Source organism: Chiloscyllium plagiosum, chromosome 13 (genome assembly GCF_004010195.1).
Source record: "Chiloscyllium plagiosum isolate BGI_BamShark_2017 chromosome 13, ASM401019v2, whole genome shotgun sequence".
Lineage (NCBI taxonomy): Eukaryota > Metazoa > Chordata > Chondrichthyes > Orectolobiformes > Hemiscylliidae > Chiloscyllium > Chiloscyllium plagiosum.
In genome coordinates this window covers 83,847,024-83,864,797 of record NC_057722.1, presented here as the reverse complement: position 1 = coordinate 83,864,797, position 17,774 = coordinate 83,847,024, and the positions used below count along the sequence as shown (strand labels likewise).

At 43.9% G+C, this 17,774-nt stretch overlaps 1 protein-coding gene across 1 annotated transcript in view; it reads left to right on the top strand.

Moving 5' to 3' along the window:
* The window catches only part of LOC122556251 (cilia- and flagella-associated protein 45-like), a 155,572-nt gene extending 138,343 nt beyond the window's left edge, over positions 1-17,229 (top strand). Inside the window, exons 11-12 of the mRNA XM_043702882.1 lie at positions 16,405-16,629; positions 17,073-17,229. Coding sequence (XP_043558817.1) covers positions 16,405-16,629; positions 17,073-17,139 — 292 coding nt within the window. The 3' untranslated portion in view covers positions 17,140-17,229. The remainder of the gene's footprint in view (positions 1-16,404; positions 16,630-17,072) is intronic.
* Positions 17,230-17,774: the final 545 nt, after the last annotated feature.

Here is a 17,774-nt window from a genome sequence, read left to right as displayed (position 1 = left end):
GGCAGCTTTTGGTATGCTTTCCTTTATTGGTCAGAGTATTGAGTACAGGAATTGGGAGGTCATGTTGTGGCTGTACAGGACATTGGTTAGGCCACTGTTGGAATATTGCAAGCAATTCTGGTCTCCTTCCTATCGGAAACTTGAAAGGGTTCAGAAAAGATTTACAAGGATTTTGCCACGGTTGGAGGATTTGAGCTATAGGGAGAGGTTGAACAGGCTGGGGCTGTTTTCCCTGGAACGTCAGAGGCTGAGGGGTGACCTTATAGAGGTTTACAAAATTATGAGGGGCATGGATAGGATAAATAGACAAAGTCTTTTCCCTGGGGCCGGGGTGTCCAGAACTAGAGGGCATAGGTTTAGGGCGAAAGGGGAAAGATATAAAAGAGACCTAAAGGGCAACGTTTTCACACAGAGGGTGGTACGTGTATGGAATGAGCTGACAGAGGATGTAGTGGAGGCTGGTACAATTGCAACATTTAAGAGGCATTTGGATGGGTATATGAATAGGAAGGTTTTGGAGGGAATTGGGACGGGTGCTGGCTGATGGGACTAGATTGGGTTGGGATATCTCGTCAGCATGGAGAGGTTGGACCGAAGGGTCTGATTCCAAGCTGTACATCTCTATGACTCTAAAAGCAACTACATATCTAAATGAAGAGAAATTTCAGAGTGCTTCAGTGCAGAGGGATCTGGGTATCCTCGAGCATGAATCGTAGAAAACCAGTATGCAGACACAGAAGGTACTAAAGAAAGCAAATGTAATTTTGACATGTATTACTAAAGAAATAATGTATAAAAGTAGTGGAGTCTTTCTACAACTGCACGAAGCAGAAGTGAGGTGGCACTTGGAGTATTGTGTTCAATTTTTGTCTATTTACTTGAAAAGGCCTGTAGTTGCATTGGGCAGAGTTCAGAGGAGGTTCACTAGATTGATTCCAGAGATGAGGGGTTTATCTTATCAAGAGAGGTTGAGCAGTTTAGTCTTATACTCTGTGGAGTTTAGGAGAATGAGAGGAGATCTAATTGAGGGATGTAAGATGCTAAGAGGACTGACAAAGTCGACATACAAAGGATGTTTCCTCATGGGGCAATCTAGAATGAAAGGCTAAAGATATGGGTTAGCAGGTTTAAAACAGAGATGAGGATAAATTACTTGACTCAGAGTTGTGAATTCACAACTCCAGACAATGGTAGATGCTGGGACATGGAGTAAACTTAAGAAGGAAATAAACAGATTTTTAATTGGTAATGAGTTGAGAAATTATGGAGGGCAGCAGGAAAGTGGATTTGAAGCTGAGCAGGCTCAAGGGGCTGAATTGCTCACTGCTCCTGATCTTATGTTCCTATGTTCTCATTGAAGCTTAGCAATGAAGTATCAGTTGTCATCTGATTAGAGCATTTGCCATTGCAACGTTTCAACCAGATTCTGCATGCCAACCATTACACACTCTGCTCTTACCATGTAAAATGGTTTTCACATTTCTATCAGAAATCTTGTAGACATCCTAATCTGGAAGGTGGAAGGTGATGCAAGGTGGAATGCTTCAACAATTTATGTTTTCACTTTTTAGTGAATATTATTGGTCCGTATGGAGGTTTTTGGTCTATCATGTTTCCATGATTGTCTCAAAAAGCATTTATTTTGGTCTTGATCTCCATCTTGACCCATATTTCCCTTCTATGTTTTCCCAATTAAGTATTCATTTAATTCCATTCTGAAATTGTGTAAAAATGATAATTGAATAACTATATTAAGGATTTCAACAACCCTTTGGTAATCATAGTAAAAAGGGTAGAGATGGGCCAGATTTCGTGAAATATATACAGGAGAGCTTTTCATATCAAATTTAGATAGAGCAGTGCATTTCTGAACCAGATTGTGGGGAATAAAGGTTTGGATAGGTGTTTGAGGTGGCAGTGGTGGAACATTTTAGTGATAGTCACCACATCATTGTATGTTTTAAGTTTCACAACACCAGGTTATAGTCCAACAAGTTTACTTGGAGGTACTAGCTTTCAGAGCACTGCTCCTTCATCAGGTAGCAGCCCTCTGAAAACTAGTACCTCCAAATAAACCTGTTGGACTGTAACCTGGTGTTTGGCCCCTCCAGTCCAAAACCAGTACCTCACATCATTTTTTAAGTTTGTTATGGAAGAGGAGAAAGATGGTTTGCAAAAAAGGGATTTGGATTGGGGTAGTCAGATTTTGTAAGAATAAGGCAAGATCTGGCCAAACCAGACTGGGGATAGCTACTTCAGGATAAATCTATAGCAGAACAGTGGGAGGCATTCAAACCAATGTTTGTGGAAGTACAGGGCCAAAATGTTCCCTTTAGGATGAAATGTAAGAATAACAAATCCAAAGGGCCTGTATATGTAGGAATATGCAAGACTTGATTTTAAAGAAAGAGAATATAATAAGTATAAAGAGAGCAAAATGATAGAGGCCTGAGAGGAGTGTAGAAAGTCCTTGAGAAGCTCAAGAAAGCAGTTGGGAGATTTCAATTGTGACAAGATGAAGGAGAATCCAAAGATATTCTCCAAGTACATCAGGGGAAAAAGAATAACCAGGGAGGAGTAGGGACCAATTTAGCAATCTGTGTGTGAAGCCAGAAGGCTTTGGTGGAGTGTTAAATTAATACTTTGCATCTCCATTTACTTGGGAGAAAGAAGATGCATGTACAGAATTTATGAAGACGAATCATGGAGATGAAGTACAATCTTCACATTAGACTATAAGAGCATAGACATAGGAGCAGAAATAGGCCTTTCAGCCCATCAACTCGATCATGGCTGATATGTTTCTCAACTCCATTCTCTTACCTTCTCGCTGTAATCCTTGAACCATTAGTGTCCCATCCAAGTACATCTGCAGGAAGTGCACCCAACTCTTGCTCCTCCAAGACCGCGATAGGGAATTGGAGCGAGAGCTGAATGAACTTTGGGTCATTCAGGAGGCAGAGTCTTTGATGGATAAGAATTACAGGGAATTAGTTACTCCTAGGCATGAAGAAAGCTGGTAAAGAAGGGGTTAAAAAAAAGTCAGTGTAGGGATCCCCTTTGGTTGTTCTCCTGAAAAATAAGTATACCGTTTTGGATAAGGTTGGGGGCGACGACTGACCAGGGGCAAGCGTTGGCGTACAGGTCTCTGGCACAGAGTCTGTCCCAGTTGTACAAAAGGAAGGGGGGAAAAGAGGAGAGTGTTAGTCACTGGGGACTCAATAGTGAGAAGGTCACATTGAAGGTTTGTTGGTGACTCATGGTTGGTGTGTTGCTTCCCAGGTGCCAAGGTCTGTGATGTCTTGGATCGAGTCTTTGGGGTTCTGAAGGGAGAGGGTGACCAGGCCCAAGTCGTGGTCCATATAAGTGCCAATGACATAAGTAGAAAAAAGGATAGGGATGTAAGGCAGGATTTTGGGGAGCTGGTGTGGAAGCTGAGAACTAGAACAAACAGTGTTGTTATCTCTGGTTTGTTACCCCCCATGCCACGTGATAGCGAGGCAAGGAATAGGGAGAGATCAGTTGAACACGTGGCTGCAGGGATGGTCCAAGGAGGAGGGTTTCAGATATATGGATAATTGGGGTTTATTCTGGGGAAGGTGGAACCTCTACAAACAGGACAGTCTTCACTTGAACCAGAGGAGTACTAATATCCTGGGTGGGAAATTTGCTAGTGCTATTTGGGTGGGTTTACACTAGCTCGGCAGTGGGGTGGGAACCTGTGGTGTAGTTCCAGTGCACAGAACGATGTGAGTAGGGAGGACATGGACAGAATTTCATGGTCAAAGGAGTGTGCTAGCAGACAGCAGGCTGGTTTGAAGTGTGCCTACTTCAATGCCAGGATTATCCAGAATAAGGTAGGTGAGCTGGCAGCATGGATAGGTACCTGGGATTTGGATGTTGTGGCCATTTTGGAGACAAGGATAGAGCAGGGTCAGGAGTCAATGTTGTAGGTTCCAGGATTTAGATCTTTCATTAAGATCAGGGAAGGTGGTTAAAGAGGGGGTGGTGTTGCTTGGTTAGTCAAGGATAGTATAATGGTGGCTGAAAGAACTTTTGGCAAGGATTTGTTTACTGAGGTGGTATGAGCTGAGGTTAGAAACAGTAGAGGAGTGGTCACACTACTGGGAGTTTTTTATAGGCCTCCGCAAAGTTCCAGGGATGTAGAGGAGAGGATTGGCAAAACGATTCTGGGTAGGAGTGAACGGAACAGGGTGGTCATTATGGGGGACTTGAACTTGCCCAACATTGACTGGAAATTCTATAAATCTGGTACGTCAGATGGATCAGTTTTTGTCCAAATTGTGGCTGAGGGTTTCCTGACACTGTATGCTGAAGAGATGACAAGAGGAGTGGCCACACTTGATCTGGTACTTGATAATAAACAATTGGTGCAGGAGTAGGCCATTCTGCCCTTTGGGCCAGCACCACCATTCATTATGATCATGGCTGATCATCCTCAATCAGTATCCTGTTCCTGCCTTATCCCCATAACCCTTGATTCCACTATCCTTAAGAGCTCTATCCAACTCTTTCTTGAAAGTATCCAGAGAGTGGGCCTCCACAGCCTTCTGGGGCAGAGCATTCCACACATCCACCACTCTCTGGGTGAAGTAGTTTCTTCTCAAATGAACCAGGCTAGGTGTTTGATTTAGTGATAGGTGAGCACTTTGGAGAGAGTGACCATAATTCAGTTATGTTTAGTTGAGCAATGGAAAGGGATAGATACATGCAACAGGACAAGAGTTATAGATGGGGTAAGGGCAGTTATAGAGCATAGAACATAGAAAAGTTCAGCATAGAATAGGCCCTTTGGCCCATGTTGTTGTGCCGAGGATTATTCCTAATCTAATATAAAATAACCAAACCCTACACACCCCTCACTTCACTGCTGTCCATGTGCATGTCCAGCGGTCGTTTAAATGTCCCTAATGACTCTGCTTCCACCACCAACGCTGGCAACGCATTCACAACTCTCTGCATAAAGAACCTACCTCTGACATCTCCTCTATATCTTCCTCCTAATATCTTAAAACGATGACCCCTCATGCCAGTCAATCCTGCCCTGGGGAAACGTCTCTGGCTATTGACTCTATCCATGCCTCTCATTATCTTGTATACCTCAATCAGATCAGCTCTCTTCTTTCTTCTTTCCAGAGAGAAAGGTTAGTCAACTTCTCTTCGTAAGATAAGCCCTCCAGTCCAGGCAGCATCCTGTTAACCTTCTTTGCACCCTCTCCAAAGTCTCCATATCTTTCCTACAATATGACGACCAGAATTAGACACAATATTCCAAATGTGGTCTCACCAGAGCTGCAGCAAAACATTGCGGCTCTTAAACTCAATCTCCCCGTTAATGAAAGCCAAAACACCATATGCTTGCTTAACAACACAATCCACTTGGGTGGCAACTTTGACGGATCTATGCACTTGAACACCAAGATCCCTCTGTTCTTCCACTCTGCAAAGAATCTTGTCTTTAATCCTATAATCAGCAGGAGAAAGTGAGGACTGCAGATGCTGGAGACCAGAGTTGAAAAGTGTAGTGCTGGAAAAGCGCAGCAGGCCAGGCACTATCCGAGGAGCAGGAGAATCGACGTTTCGGGCATAAGCCCTTCTTCAGGAATCCTGAAGATTCCTGAAGAAGGGCTTATGCCCGAAATGTCGATTCTCCTGCTCCTCGGATGCTGCCTGGCCCGCTGCACTTTTCCAGCACCACACTTTTCAACTCCTATATTCAGCATTTAAGTTCGACCTTCCAAACTGCATCAGTTTGTATTTATCCAGGTTGAACTCCATCTGCCATTTCTCAACCCAGCTCTGCATCCTGTCAATGTCGCCTGCAGCCTACAGTACTTCTCAATACCATCAATGGCACCTCTAACCTTTGTGTCATCAGCAAATTTACTAACCCACCCCTCAACCTCCTCATTCAAGTCGTTTATAAAGACTACAAAGAGGAGAGGCCCAAGAACAGAGCCCTATGGGACACCACTCACCACAGACCTCCAGGCAGAATACTTTCCATCTACAACCACTCTGTGCCTTCTGTCAGCCAATGCATTTTGAATCCAGATAGCCAAACCTCCCTGTATCCCTTAATGCCTGACATTATGAATGAGCCTACCATGGGGAACCTTTTCGAATGCCTCACTGAAATCCATATACACCACATCCACTGCTCAACCTTCGTCAACCTGTCTCGTCACCTCCTCAAAGATTTGTGAGGCATGACCTGCCTCTCACAAAGCCATGCTGACTGCCTTTAATCACGCTATGTTTTTCCAAATAGTCATAAATCCTATCCATCAGAATTCTTTCCAAAACCTTGCTGACTACAGACGTAAGACTGACTGGTCTGTAATTATCAGAGATTTCCCTATTCCCCTTCTTGAAAAGAGGAACAACATTCACCTCCCTCCAATCCTCCAGTACAACTCCCATGAAGAGTGAGGAAGCAAAGATCTTCACTAGCAGCTTAGCAACCTCCTTTCTTGCTTCTCGGAGCAACCTAGGATAAATCTGACCTGGCCTGGGGACTTATCAATCTTAATGTTTGCCAAAATTTCCAGCACATCAGCTTCATCAATCTTGATCTGTTCAAGCCTGTTTCCCAGCTCATCAAAATTCTCATTCACAACAAAGTCCCTTTCCTTAGTGAAAACCAAAGCAAAACATTCATTTAGGGCTTCCCCTATCTGCTCAGAGTCCACATACATGTTCCCTAAGCCATCCCTGATTGGCCCTATCTTCTCCCTGATCATTCTCTTATTCCTCACTTATGAGTAACGTGTATAATACAATTAGGCAAGAATTAGGAGGCATAGAATAGGGTAGCAGAATGCAGAGGATGGGGACAATCAAAATATGGAGCTGGTTTAAGGAATAGATATTGTGTGTCCTTGATAGGTATGTCCCAGTCAGGCAGGGAGGAAATGATAAGGCAAGGGAACCGTGGCTTACTAAAGAGTTTGTGTCTCTTGTTAAGCAGAAGAGGGAAACTTACACAACGTTGAGACGAGATGGTTTAGATGAGGTGATAGACAGTTACAGATTAGCTAGGAAGGATTTAAAGAGCAAGTTAAGTAGAGCAAGGTGGGGGGGGGGGGGGGGGGGCTGAGTAGTCTTTGACAGGTAGAATAAATGAGAACCCTAAAGCTTTCTTAAGGTATGTGAGGAATTAAAGGATGACGAGGGTAGGATTTTGGCCAGTCAAAGACAGAAGTGGGAAGTTGTGTGTGGACCCTGTGGAGATCAGAGAGGCGGTAAACAAATATTTCTCATCTATTTTCACGCAGGAAAAGGAGAATATTGTAGAGGAGAAGAATAAGGTACGGCTATTAGATTAGATTGAGGTTAGTGAGGAGGAAGTGTTATCAATTACAGAAGGGGAGTAAAAGTAGATAAGTCTCTGGGACCAGATGGGATTTATCCGAGGTTTCTCTGAGAAGCTAGGGGGGAGATGACAAAGTCTTTGGTCTTGATCTTTGAGTCGTCATTGTCTCCAGGTTTAGTATCAAGAGAGGCAGGAGAGATAACCCAGATAATTATAGACCAGTGAGCCTTAGGTCTGTTGTAGGAAAAGTTTCAGAAAGGGTAATAAGAGATAGGCTTTATAATCATCTAGCAAGCAACAATTTGATTGGAGATAGTCAACATGGTTTCGTCAAGGGCAGATCATGTCTCACAAACCTCATTGAGTTTTTTGAGAAAGTGACCAAGCATGTGGATGAGGGTAGGGAAGTTGACGTGGTATACATGGACTTCAGTAAAGCCTTTGATAAAGTTCCACATGGTAGGCTGTTGGAGAAAATGCAGAGGCATGGGATTGAGGGTGATTCAGCAGATTGGATTAGAAACTGGCTTTCTGTAAGAAGGCAACAAGTGGTGGTTGATGGAAAATATTCCATCAGGGTGGGAGATATGCTTGTGTGGTTTGGTAGGGTTTAAGCTAGTTTGGTAAAGGGGTGGCAATCAGAGCTACACATTTGAGAGGAGGGTAGTTGTAAATGGGGCAGTGACAAGATGTAGTGAATCTATGGGGAAGGTTTCTCACGCGATGAAACAAAGGGATCAGTTAAAGTGTGTCTGCTTTAACGCAAGGAGTATTAGAAATAAGAGCGATTAACTTAAAGGATGGATCAGTACTTGGGGCTATGATGTTGTGGCCATTAATGGAGACATGGGTTTCACTGGGGCAGGAATAGTTGCTTGATGTTCCAGGGTTCAGAATGTTTAAAAAGAACAGGGAGGGTGGAAAAAGAGGAGGGTGTGTAGCATTGCTAATCAGAGAGTGCATCACAGCTACAGAAACGAAGGTTGTTGAGGAAGGTTTGTCGACTGAGTCAGTATGGGTGGACGTTAGGAACAGCAAGGGAACAGCCACCTCACTGGGGGTTTTGTACAGACCACCTAATAGCAGTAGAGAGATTGAAGAACTCATAGGCCAGCAGATTTTGGAAAAATGCAGATGTAGCAGAGTTGTTGTTATGGGTGACTTCAACTTTCCCAATATCGACTCAAACCTTCTTAATGCAGATGGTTTGGATGGAGCCGTTTTTGTCATGTGTATTCAGGAGGGTTTCCTTACTCAGTATATAGACAGGCTAACGACAGGGGTGCTCGGCAATGAGCCAGGACAGGTGTCAGAACTCGCAATGGGAGAACACTTTGGTGACAGTGACCACAACTGCCTCACATTTGCGATAGCCTTGGAGAGGGAAAGGAGCAGTTACCGAGGGAAGATATTTAACTGGGGAAAAGGAAACTATGACGCTATCAGACAAGAGTTGGGAAATATAAACTAGGAGCAATTATTCCACAGAAAGGGAACAACAGACTGTTTAAGGAGGAGTTGCTGCAAGTGATGCATGAATTTGTTCCCCTGAGACAGATAAGAAGGGGTAAGATTAAGGAACCTTAAATGATGAGAACAGAGGAGCTTCTCGTCAAAAGGAAGAAGGCAGCTTACGTAAGGTGGAGGAAGCAGGGATCTAGCACAGCTTTAGAGGATTACAGGCTTGCTAGAAAGGAGCTCAGAAATGGACTGAGGAGAGCCAGGCAGGGGCACAAGAAAGGCTTGGCAGGAAAGATTAGGGAGAACTCAAACGCATTTTACTCATTCGTGAGGAATAAGAGAATGATCAAGGAGAAGGTAGAGCTGATCAGGGATAGCGAAGGGAACTTGTGTGTGGAGTCTGTGCAGATAGGGGAAGCCCTAAATGAGTTTTTTGCTTCGGATTTCACTAAAGAAAAGGACCATGTTATGAATGAGAACTTTGAGGAACTATGATACAGGCTTGACCAGATCAAGATTCATGAAGTTGATGTACTGGAAAATTTGGCAAAACATTAAGATTAATAAGTTCCCAGGGCCAGACCAGATTTATCCCAGGCTGCTCCGGGAAGTGAGAAAGGAGGTTGCTAAGTTGTTGGCGAAGATCTTTGCTTCCCCACTCTCCACGGGAGTCGCACCGGAGAATTGGAAGGAGACGAATGTTGTTCCTCTTTTAAAGAAGGATAATAGGGAAATCCCTGGCAATTACAGACCAGTCAGTCTTATGTCTGTGATCAGCAAAGTTTTGGAAAGAATTCTGAGGGGTAGGATTTATGACTATTTGGAAAAACATAGCGTGATTAAAGGCAGTCAGCATGGCTTTGTGAGGGGCAGGTCATGCCTAACTAATCTTCTTGAGTTATTTGAGGAGGTGACAAGACGGGTTGACGAAGGTTGAGCAGTGGATGTGGTGTACATGGATTTCAGCTAGGCATTTGATAGGGTCCTCCATGGTAGGCTCATTCATAAAGTCAGGCGTTATGGGATACAGGGAGATTTGGCTATCTGGATTCAGAGTTGGTTGGCTGACAGATGGCTGAGAGTGGTTGCAGATGGAAAGTATTCTACCTGGAGGTCAGTGTTGAGTGGTGTCCCGCAGGGGCTTCTGTTCTTGGGCCTCTGCTCTTTGCAGTTTTTCTAAATGACTTGGATGAGGAGGTTGAGGGGTGGGCCAGTAAGTTTGCTGATGACACAAAGGTTGGAGGTTCCGTTGATAGTATTGACGGCTATTGCAGGCTGCAGCACAATATAGACAGGATGCAGAGGTGGGCTGAGAAATGGCAGATGGAGTTCAACCTGGATAAATGCGAAGTGATGCATTTTGGAAGGTCTAACATGAATGCTGAATATAGGATTAACGACAGGAGTCTTGGAAGTGTGGAGGAACAGAGGGATCTTGGTGTTCAAGTACATAGGTCCCTCAAAGTTGCCACCCAAGTGGATAGGGTTGTTAAGCAAACATATGGTCTTTTGGCTTTCATTAACAGGGGGATTGAGTTTAAGAGCCACGAGGTTTTGCTGCAGCTCTACAAGTCCCTGGTGAGACCACATTTGAAATATTGCGTCCAGTTCTGGTCGTCCTACTATAGGAAAAGTATGGAGGCTTTGGAGAGGGTGCAAAGAAGGTTTACCAGGATGCTGCCTGGACTGAAGAGCTTGTCTTATAAAGAGAGATTGACTAAGCTCAGACTTTTCTCTCTGGAGAGAAGGAAGAAGAGAGGTGACCTGATAGCGGTATACAAGTTAATGAGAGGCTTGGATAGAATCAATAGCCAGAGACTTTTCCCCAGAGCAGGACTGACTGGCATGAGGAGTCACAGTTTTAAGATATTAGGAGGAAGGTATAGAGGAGAGGTCAGAGGTAGATTCTTTAGGCAGAGAGTTGTGAATGCATGGAATATGGTGCCAGTGGTGATGGTGGAAGCAGAGTCATTAGGGACATTTAAGCGACCGCTGCAAATGCACATAGTCAGCAGTGAATTGAAGGGTGCATAGGTTGTTATTTTATTTTACATTAGGATTAATCCTCGACACAACATCGTGGGCCAAAGGGCCTGTTCTGTGCTGTACTTTTCTATGTTCTATGTTCTATGTAAAGTCGATGGAGTGATAGACCATATGAAAGAATGTTACTGGTTGCAGGGAGACTTGGATAAACTGTAGAATTGGGCTGAGGTGGCAAATGGAATTCAATGCGATAAATGTGAGATAATTCACTTTGGGAAGAATAACAGGAAGGTAGAATACTCAGTCAATGGAAAGATTTTTGGTAGTGTGGATATCTTGGTGTCCATGTACATAGATCCCTGAAAGTTGCCACCCAGGTTGATAATACTGTCAAGAAGGCATATAGTGTGTTAGGTTTTGTTGGTCAAGGGATTGAGTTCCAGAGCTGTAATGTCATGCTGCAACTATATAGTAAGTGGAGAAGTCCTGGGGAAAGTTGATGTACAGAAAGATCTGGGTGTTCAAGTCCATTGCACCCTGAAAGTGGCAACGCAGGTCAATAGAGTGGTCAAGAAGGGATATGGCATGCTTTCCTTCAACGGACGGAGTATTGAATACAAGAGTTGGCAGATCATGTTACAGACTTTGATTCGGCCACATTTGAAATACTGTGTACAGTTCTGATCACCATATTAGCAAAAGGATGTGGATGCTTTGGAGAGGGTGCAGAGGAGGTTCACCACGATGTTGCCTGGTATGGAGGGTACTAGCTATGAAGAAAGGTTGAGTAGATTAGGATTATTTTCATTAGAAAGATAGAGGTTGTGGGGAGAACCTGATTGATGTCTACAAAATCATGAGAGATATAGACAGAGTGGATAGCAAGAAGCTTTTTCCCAGAATGGGGGACTGAATCACGTGGGGTCACAAGTTCAAAGTGAGAGGGGAAAGGTTCAAGGAAGATATGTGTAGAAAGTTCTTTACACAGAGGATGTTGGGTACCTGGAACACGTTGCCAGCGGAAGTGGAAGAGGCGGGCACAACAGTATCATTTAAGTTGAATCTGGACAGAATGGGCAGGGAGCAGAGGGATACAGATCCTTAGAAAATAGGCGACAGGTTTAGATAAAGAATCTGGATCAGCACAGACTTGGAGGGCCGAAGGGCCTGTTCCTGTGCTGTAATTTTCTTTGTTCTTTATCCTTTGTTCCTCTTAGTGGAAACATCTTCTCCATATCCACTCTATCCAGGCCTCTCAGTATTCTGTAAGTTTCAATTAGATCCCCCCTCATTTTTCTAAACTCCACTGAGTACAGACCCAGAGTTTTAACTGCTCTTCATATGACAAGATCTTCATACCTAGAATCATTCTCATACACCTTCTCTGGACCCTCTCTAGCACCAGCACAACCTGTAATTTTGAGAATACCTGATATCATGCTATGTAGCACTATCACCATCCTAAATGGGACAGAGTTTGATCAGATTTAGCAACTCAAGAATGGGTATCCATGAGACCCTGTGGGTCATCCACAGCATAAAATCGCACTCCAATGCAATTTACAACCTCATGGTTGACATATCTCCACTCTACCATTTCCATCAAGTCAGGGAATCAACCCTGGTTCAAAGAAGCAGCATCAGGAATACCTAAAATGAGTTATGAATCTGACAGGACTTCTTGCATGTCAAAAAGCATGAGCAGTAAATGATAAACAGAGATTAGTGATCCCACAATCAACAGATCAGATCTAAGCTCTGCAGTCCTGCTACATCCAGTCATGCATGGTGGTGGTCAGTTAGTCAAGATTAGATTAGATTAGATTATTTACAGTGTGGAAACAGGCCCTTCGGCCCAACAAGTCCACACCGCCCCGCCGAAGCGCAACCCACCCATACCCCTACATTTACCCCTTACCTAACACTACGGGCAATTTAGCATGGCCAATTCACCTGACCTGCACATCTTTTTGGACTGTGGGAGGAAACCGGAGCACCCGGAGAAAACCCACGCAGACACGGGGAGAATGTGCAAACTCCACACAGTCAGTCGCCTGAGTCGGGAATTGAACCCGGATCTCTGGCGCTGTGAGGCAACAGTGCTAACCACTGTGCCACCGTGCTGCCCAGAAGAGGAGGCTCCACAAATATCCCCATCCTTGATTATGGAAGAGACCAACATATCAGTACAAAAGACAAGTCCAAAGCATTCACAATAGTTTTCAAGTAGAAGTGCCAAGTGGGTGATCCATTTCGACCTCCTGCAGTGGTCCCCAGCATCTCAGATGCCAGGATTCAGCACAAGATATCAAAATATGGTTGGAGGCACTGATAATGCAAAGACTATGGGCCCTGACAACATACTGGGAATGGCACTGAAGCCTTGTGCTCCAGAACTTAGTGAACCCCAGCCAAGCTGTTCCATTGCAACTCCAACGCTGATATCTACCTGACAATATTGCCCAGGTATTTCCTATACACAAAAAGCAGGACAAATCCAACCTGACCAATTACAACCTCATCAGTCTACTCTTGCTCACTAGTACATTGATTTAAGGTGTTGTCAACAGTGCTATCAAGTAGCATCTGCTCAGCAAAACTCTGCTTACTGAGATGGAAATGTGTTGCTGGAAAAGCGCAGCAGGTCAGGCAGCATCTAGGGAACAGGAGAATCGACGTTTCGGGCATTAGCCCTTCTTCAGGAAAGGGCTAATGCCCAAAACGTCGATTCTCCTGTTCCCTAGATGCTGCCTGACCTGCTGCGCTTTTCCAGCAACACATTTCCATCTCTGATCTCCAGCATCTGCAGACCTCACTTTCTCCTCTGCTTACTGAGACCCATCTTAGGTTCTGCCAGGACCACTGAGCTCCTGACCTCATTACAGACTTGCTTCAAACATGAACAAAAATGCTGAGTTCCAGCGGTTAAGTGAGAGTGACAACCTTCAACATCACGTCTACATTTGGAATTGAGTATGGTATCGAGAAGCCCAAACAAAACTGGAATCAATGGGAATTGGGGAAAACTATCCACTGGTTGGAGTCATACCTGACATATAGGAAAATGCAATTTTGGACAAGATTTGTAGCTCAGATTGTGGATCAGGTTGTAAATTTGCTCGCTGAGCTGGTCAATTTGTTCTCAGATGTTTTGTCACCATGCTAGGTACTCAGCAAGCCTCCAATGAAGCGCTGGTATTCTGTCCCACTTACTGTTTATGTGTCTTGGTCTGTTGTGGTAGGTGATATCACTTCCGGTTCTTTATCTGAGAGGTTGGTAAATGGAGTCCAAATTGGTACATTTGTTAATGGAGTTCCGGTTTGAGTGCCACGTCTCTGGGAATTCTATAGAACATAGAACATTATATTACAGCGCAGTGTAGGCCCTTCAGCCCTCGATTTTGAGCCGCCCTATGAAACCAACCTGAAGCCCGTCTAACCTGCACTAAGCCAATGGAGAGCTGCAGACCAGCGTTTACAGGAAAGCCACACACGCTGACCAGATACTCAAATGCAGGAGCAATCTTCCCAACACCCACAAATGGAGCTGCATCAGGACATTATTTAAATGAGCCACAAGTAGCACCCAGGAACTAAGAGAAGCTAAGGGAAAGCACATAAACAACGTATTCAGGAACGAGTACCCAACTCCTGCACAACCAACCTAAACAAGAAGACACAACACGCCCAGAGACTCTAGCCACTCTGCCATACTTAAAGACATCTTGGAGATGACGACCAGACTACTCTGGCCCCTAGGCATCATGGTAGCCCACAAACCGATCACCACATTGAAACAACTCCTGATGAATTTAAAGGATGCCCTACCAATAACCAGCAGAACGAACGTCATTTACAAAATACCCTGCAAGGACTGCAACAAACATTATATTGGACAGACAGGCAGGAAACAAACCACCAGGATACATGAGCACCAAGTAGCCACCAAAGGATATGACCAACTAACACTAGTAACCATACACACAGATGAAGAGGGACACCTGTTCGATTGGGACAATACATCCATCCTGGGATAGGCTAAACAAAGATGTTCACGGAATTTCTAGAGGCCTGGCATTCAAACCAGAACTCCATTAACAAGCATATCAATTTGGATCCCATTTATCATTCTCACAGAAAAAAGAACCAGAAGTGATATCACCCACCACGACAGACCAAGACAGGTAAATAGCAAGTGCGTCAGAACACCAGCGCTTCATTGGAAGCTTATTGATGATGTTACCTAGCATGGTGATGAATAATCTGAGAACAAATCTACCAGCTCAGCAAACAAACTTACAACCTGATATCGGAAAATGTTTGTGGTTGTTTGAGGTCAGTCGTCTCAGCTCCAGAACATCTTTGCAGGTATTGCTGAGAGTCATGTCCCCAGCTGAAGCATTTTCAGGTGCTTCAACAATGACCTTCCCTCTATTATTAGGTAAGAAAGGGGATATTTACCAATGACTGCAGCAATGAGAATGACTCCACAGATACTGGAGCAGTTTTTGCTCAAATGCAATAAAATCTGGACAATATCCAGGGTTCAGCTAAAAAGTAGGAAAAAGTGAGGACTGCAGATTTTGGAGGTCAGAATCAAGAGTGTGATGCTGGAAAAGCACAGCTGGTCATGCAGCATCCGAGGCTGGTCTGTCTCTGGGGACTTGACAATTTTAATGTTTGCCCAAAATTTCCAGTACATCAACTTCATCAATCTTGATCTGTTCAAGCCTGTATCCCAGCTCCTCAAAGTTCTCATTCACATCAAGGTCCTTTTCCTTAGTAAAAACCAAAGCAAAAATCTCATTTAAGGCTTCCCCCATCTGCTCAGATTTCATGCACAAGTTCCCTACGCTATCCCTGACTGGCCCTACCTTCTCCCTGATCATTCTCTTATTCCTCATGTATGAGTAAAATGCCTTTGGGTTCTCCTTAATCCTTCTTGCCAAGCCTTTCTCATGCCCCCTCCTGGCTCTCCTCAATCGATGTCTGAGCTCCTTTCTAGCATGCCTATAATCCTCTAAAGCTGTGCAAGATCCTTGTTTCCTACACCTTATGTAAGCTGCCTTCTTGACGAGAATTTCCTCTGTTCTTGTCATGCAAGACTCCTTAATCTTACCCCTTCTTACCTGTCTCAGAGGGACAAATTTGTGCATCACTCGCAACAACTGCTCCTTAAATATATACTTGAATATATTGACCAAGGTTCCCTATGGGGAAGAGAATTCCACAGACTAACAGCCCTCTGACAAGAAATTCCTCCTCCATTCCTTAAATGAGAAATACCATTATTTTTTAAATCATGCCCCCTGGTTTTGTGGATTTTCTTTTACTATTGCTTGCTTTCCCATCAGTTAATTTTCTCATAAATTATTGTTTCAGGCGTCTCTGTGAGTGAGTGAGACTCTCATGATATGGAGCTACATGAACTAGGCAGTACTGAGAGGGTTTCACAATATGTCCACAAATCACCTATTCCCATCCTATTTCTATTTGGTTAACAGGTTCTGAAGTTGGGGCAGTTACAAGAGGCAAGTAACTTTTCTCTACAATATAGAGAAAGGAATCAAGTTGACGGATTGTTTTGGGATTCACTGTACCTAATGTGATTGAAATTGCAGAGTACAGAAAGAACAGATCGAGAAGGAGAAGAAAGAGGAGGAAGACAGGAGATATGGCAGGACCAAGTATGCCAATGACCTAAGGGAGCAGATCAGAGAGAGGGAGCAGAAGCATATTGCGGAGCGGGCAGCTTTCTTTGAGGAAGGAAAGCGTTTGAAAGAAGAAGCTTATCAACGACGGCTCCGTCTTGATCAAATCAAGCGCAAGAAACTTGAAGAACTCAGGTCAGTTCCATTGGGATTTTGTACAATGGTTGTGAATGAGGAAGAGTTGATATCATTTGGGATCATGTACAGTAAGTATGAATCTACTGGGATTGTATACAATATGAGTGAATGAGGAAGTGTTGGTATGCTATTGAATTTTACTTTTTATTTAGTATGTTCATGGGATGTGGGCCTCAATGAACATTTATCTCACTAATTGTCCACGAGAAGGTGAGCCAGAGTACTTACCACTGGAATTGGGTAGAGAGGGAGTGAATTGGAACTAGCTTGAGTTCCTTTTGGATTCCGTAGTGAGAGTGAATGGGAAGTGGTTGGTTGTGCAGAGGAAAGAAGCTGGAAGCTGTATTTACTCTGTGCGTAAATTGGTGGTGCTCTAATCCTAAATCAACCTCAGTCTCAATCTCTGTAATGCATTTTCCATTTTCCTCCTTGTATTTCAGGTCTGTCGGTCTTCCAGAGAAGTATTGCCGAGAGATTGAGCGAAGATTGGCTGCTGTCACAGCTTAGGAGCAAATCCTAATGATGGCTACATTTGGAGATTATCTGTTACAATTGTACTGTGGTCTTCAGTATCTATAAAGAATAAATTAAACATGATTTAACTCATTATCACTGTCAAACTTAGTTTTGTAATATACTTTTACACATTACTTCATTTAGGCAAGAACTTCACACAGATGGTGGTGAGCGTTTAGAAAGCATTGCCAGCAGAGGTGGTAGAGGCAGGCACGGTAGATTCATTTAAGATGTGTCTGGACAGATGCATGAGTAGGTGGGGAGCAGAGGGTTACAAATGCTTAGGAATTGACTGACAGGTTTAGACAGTACATTTGGATTGGTTAAGGCTTGTAGGACCGAAGGGCCTGTTCCTGGGCTGTAAAGTTTCTTTGTTCAAGAACAAAAGAAAAGCATAACACCAGAACCGGCCTTTCAGCTCTCCAACCCTAGTTAGAGAGCTCCTCACTTCAAATTATTCAACACTTAGCACAATCTGAACCCTAGCTCCTCAGTCCTCAATCCCAAGCCTGATCTTGATTCTCATCCATTCATCCCAATCCTCTCAACCCTAACTCTCAACTCTTTACCCCAAATCCTAAACCCCTTTACTCAACCTCAGTGCATCACCTCAACATCTCACCTGT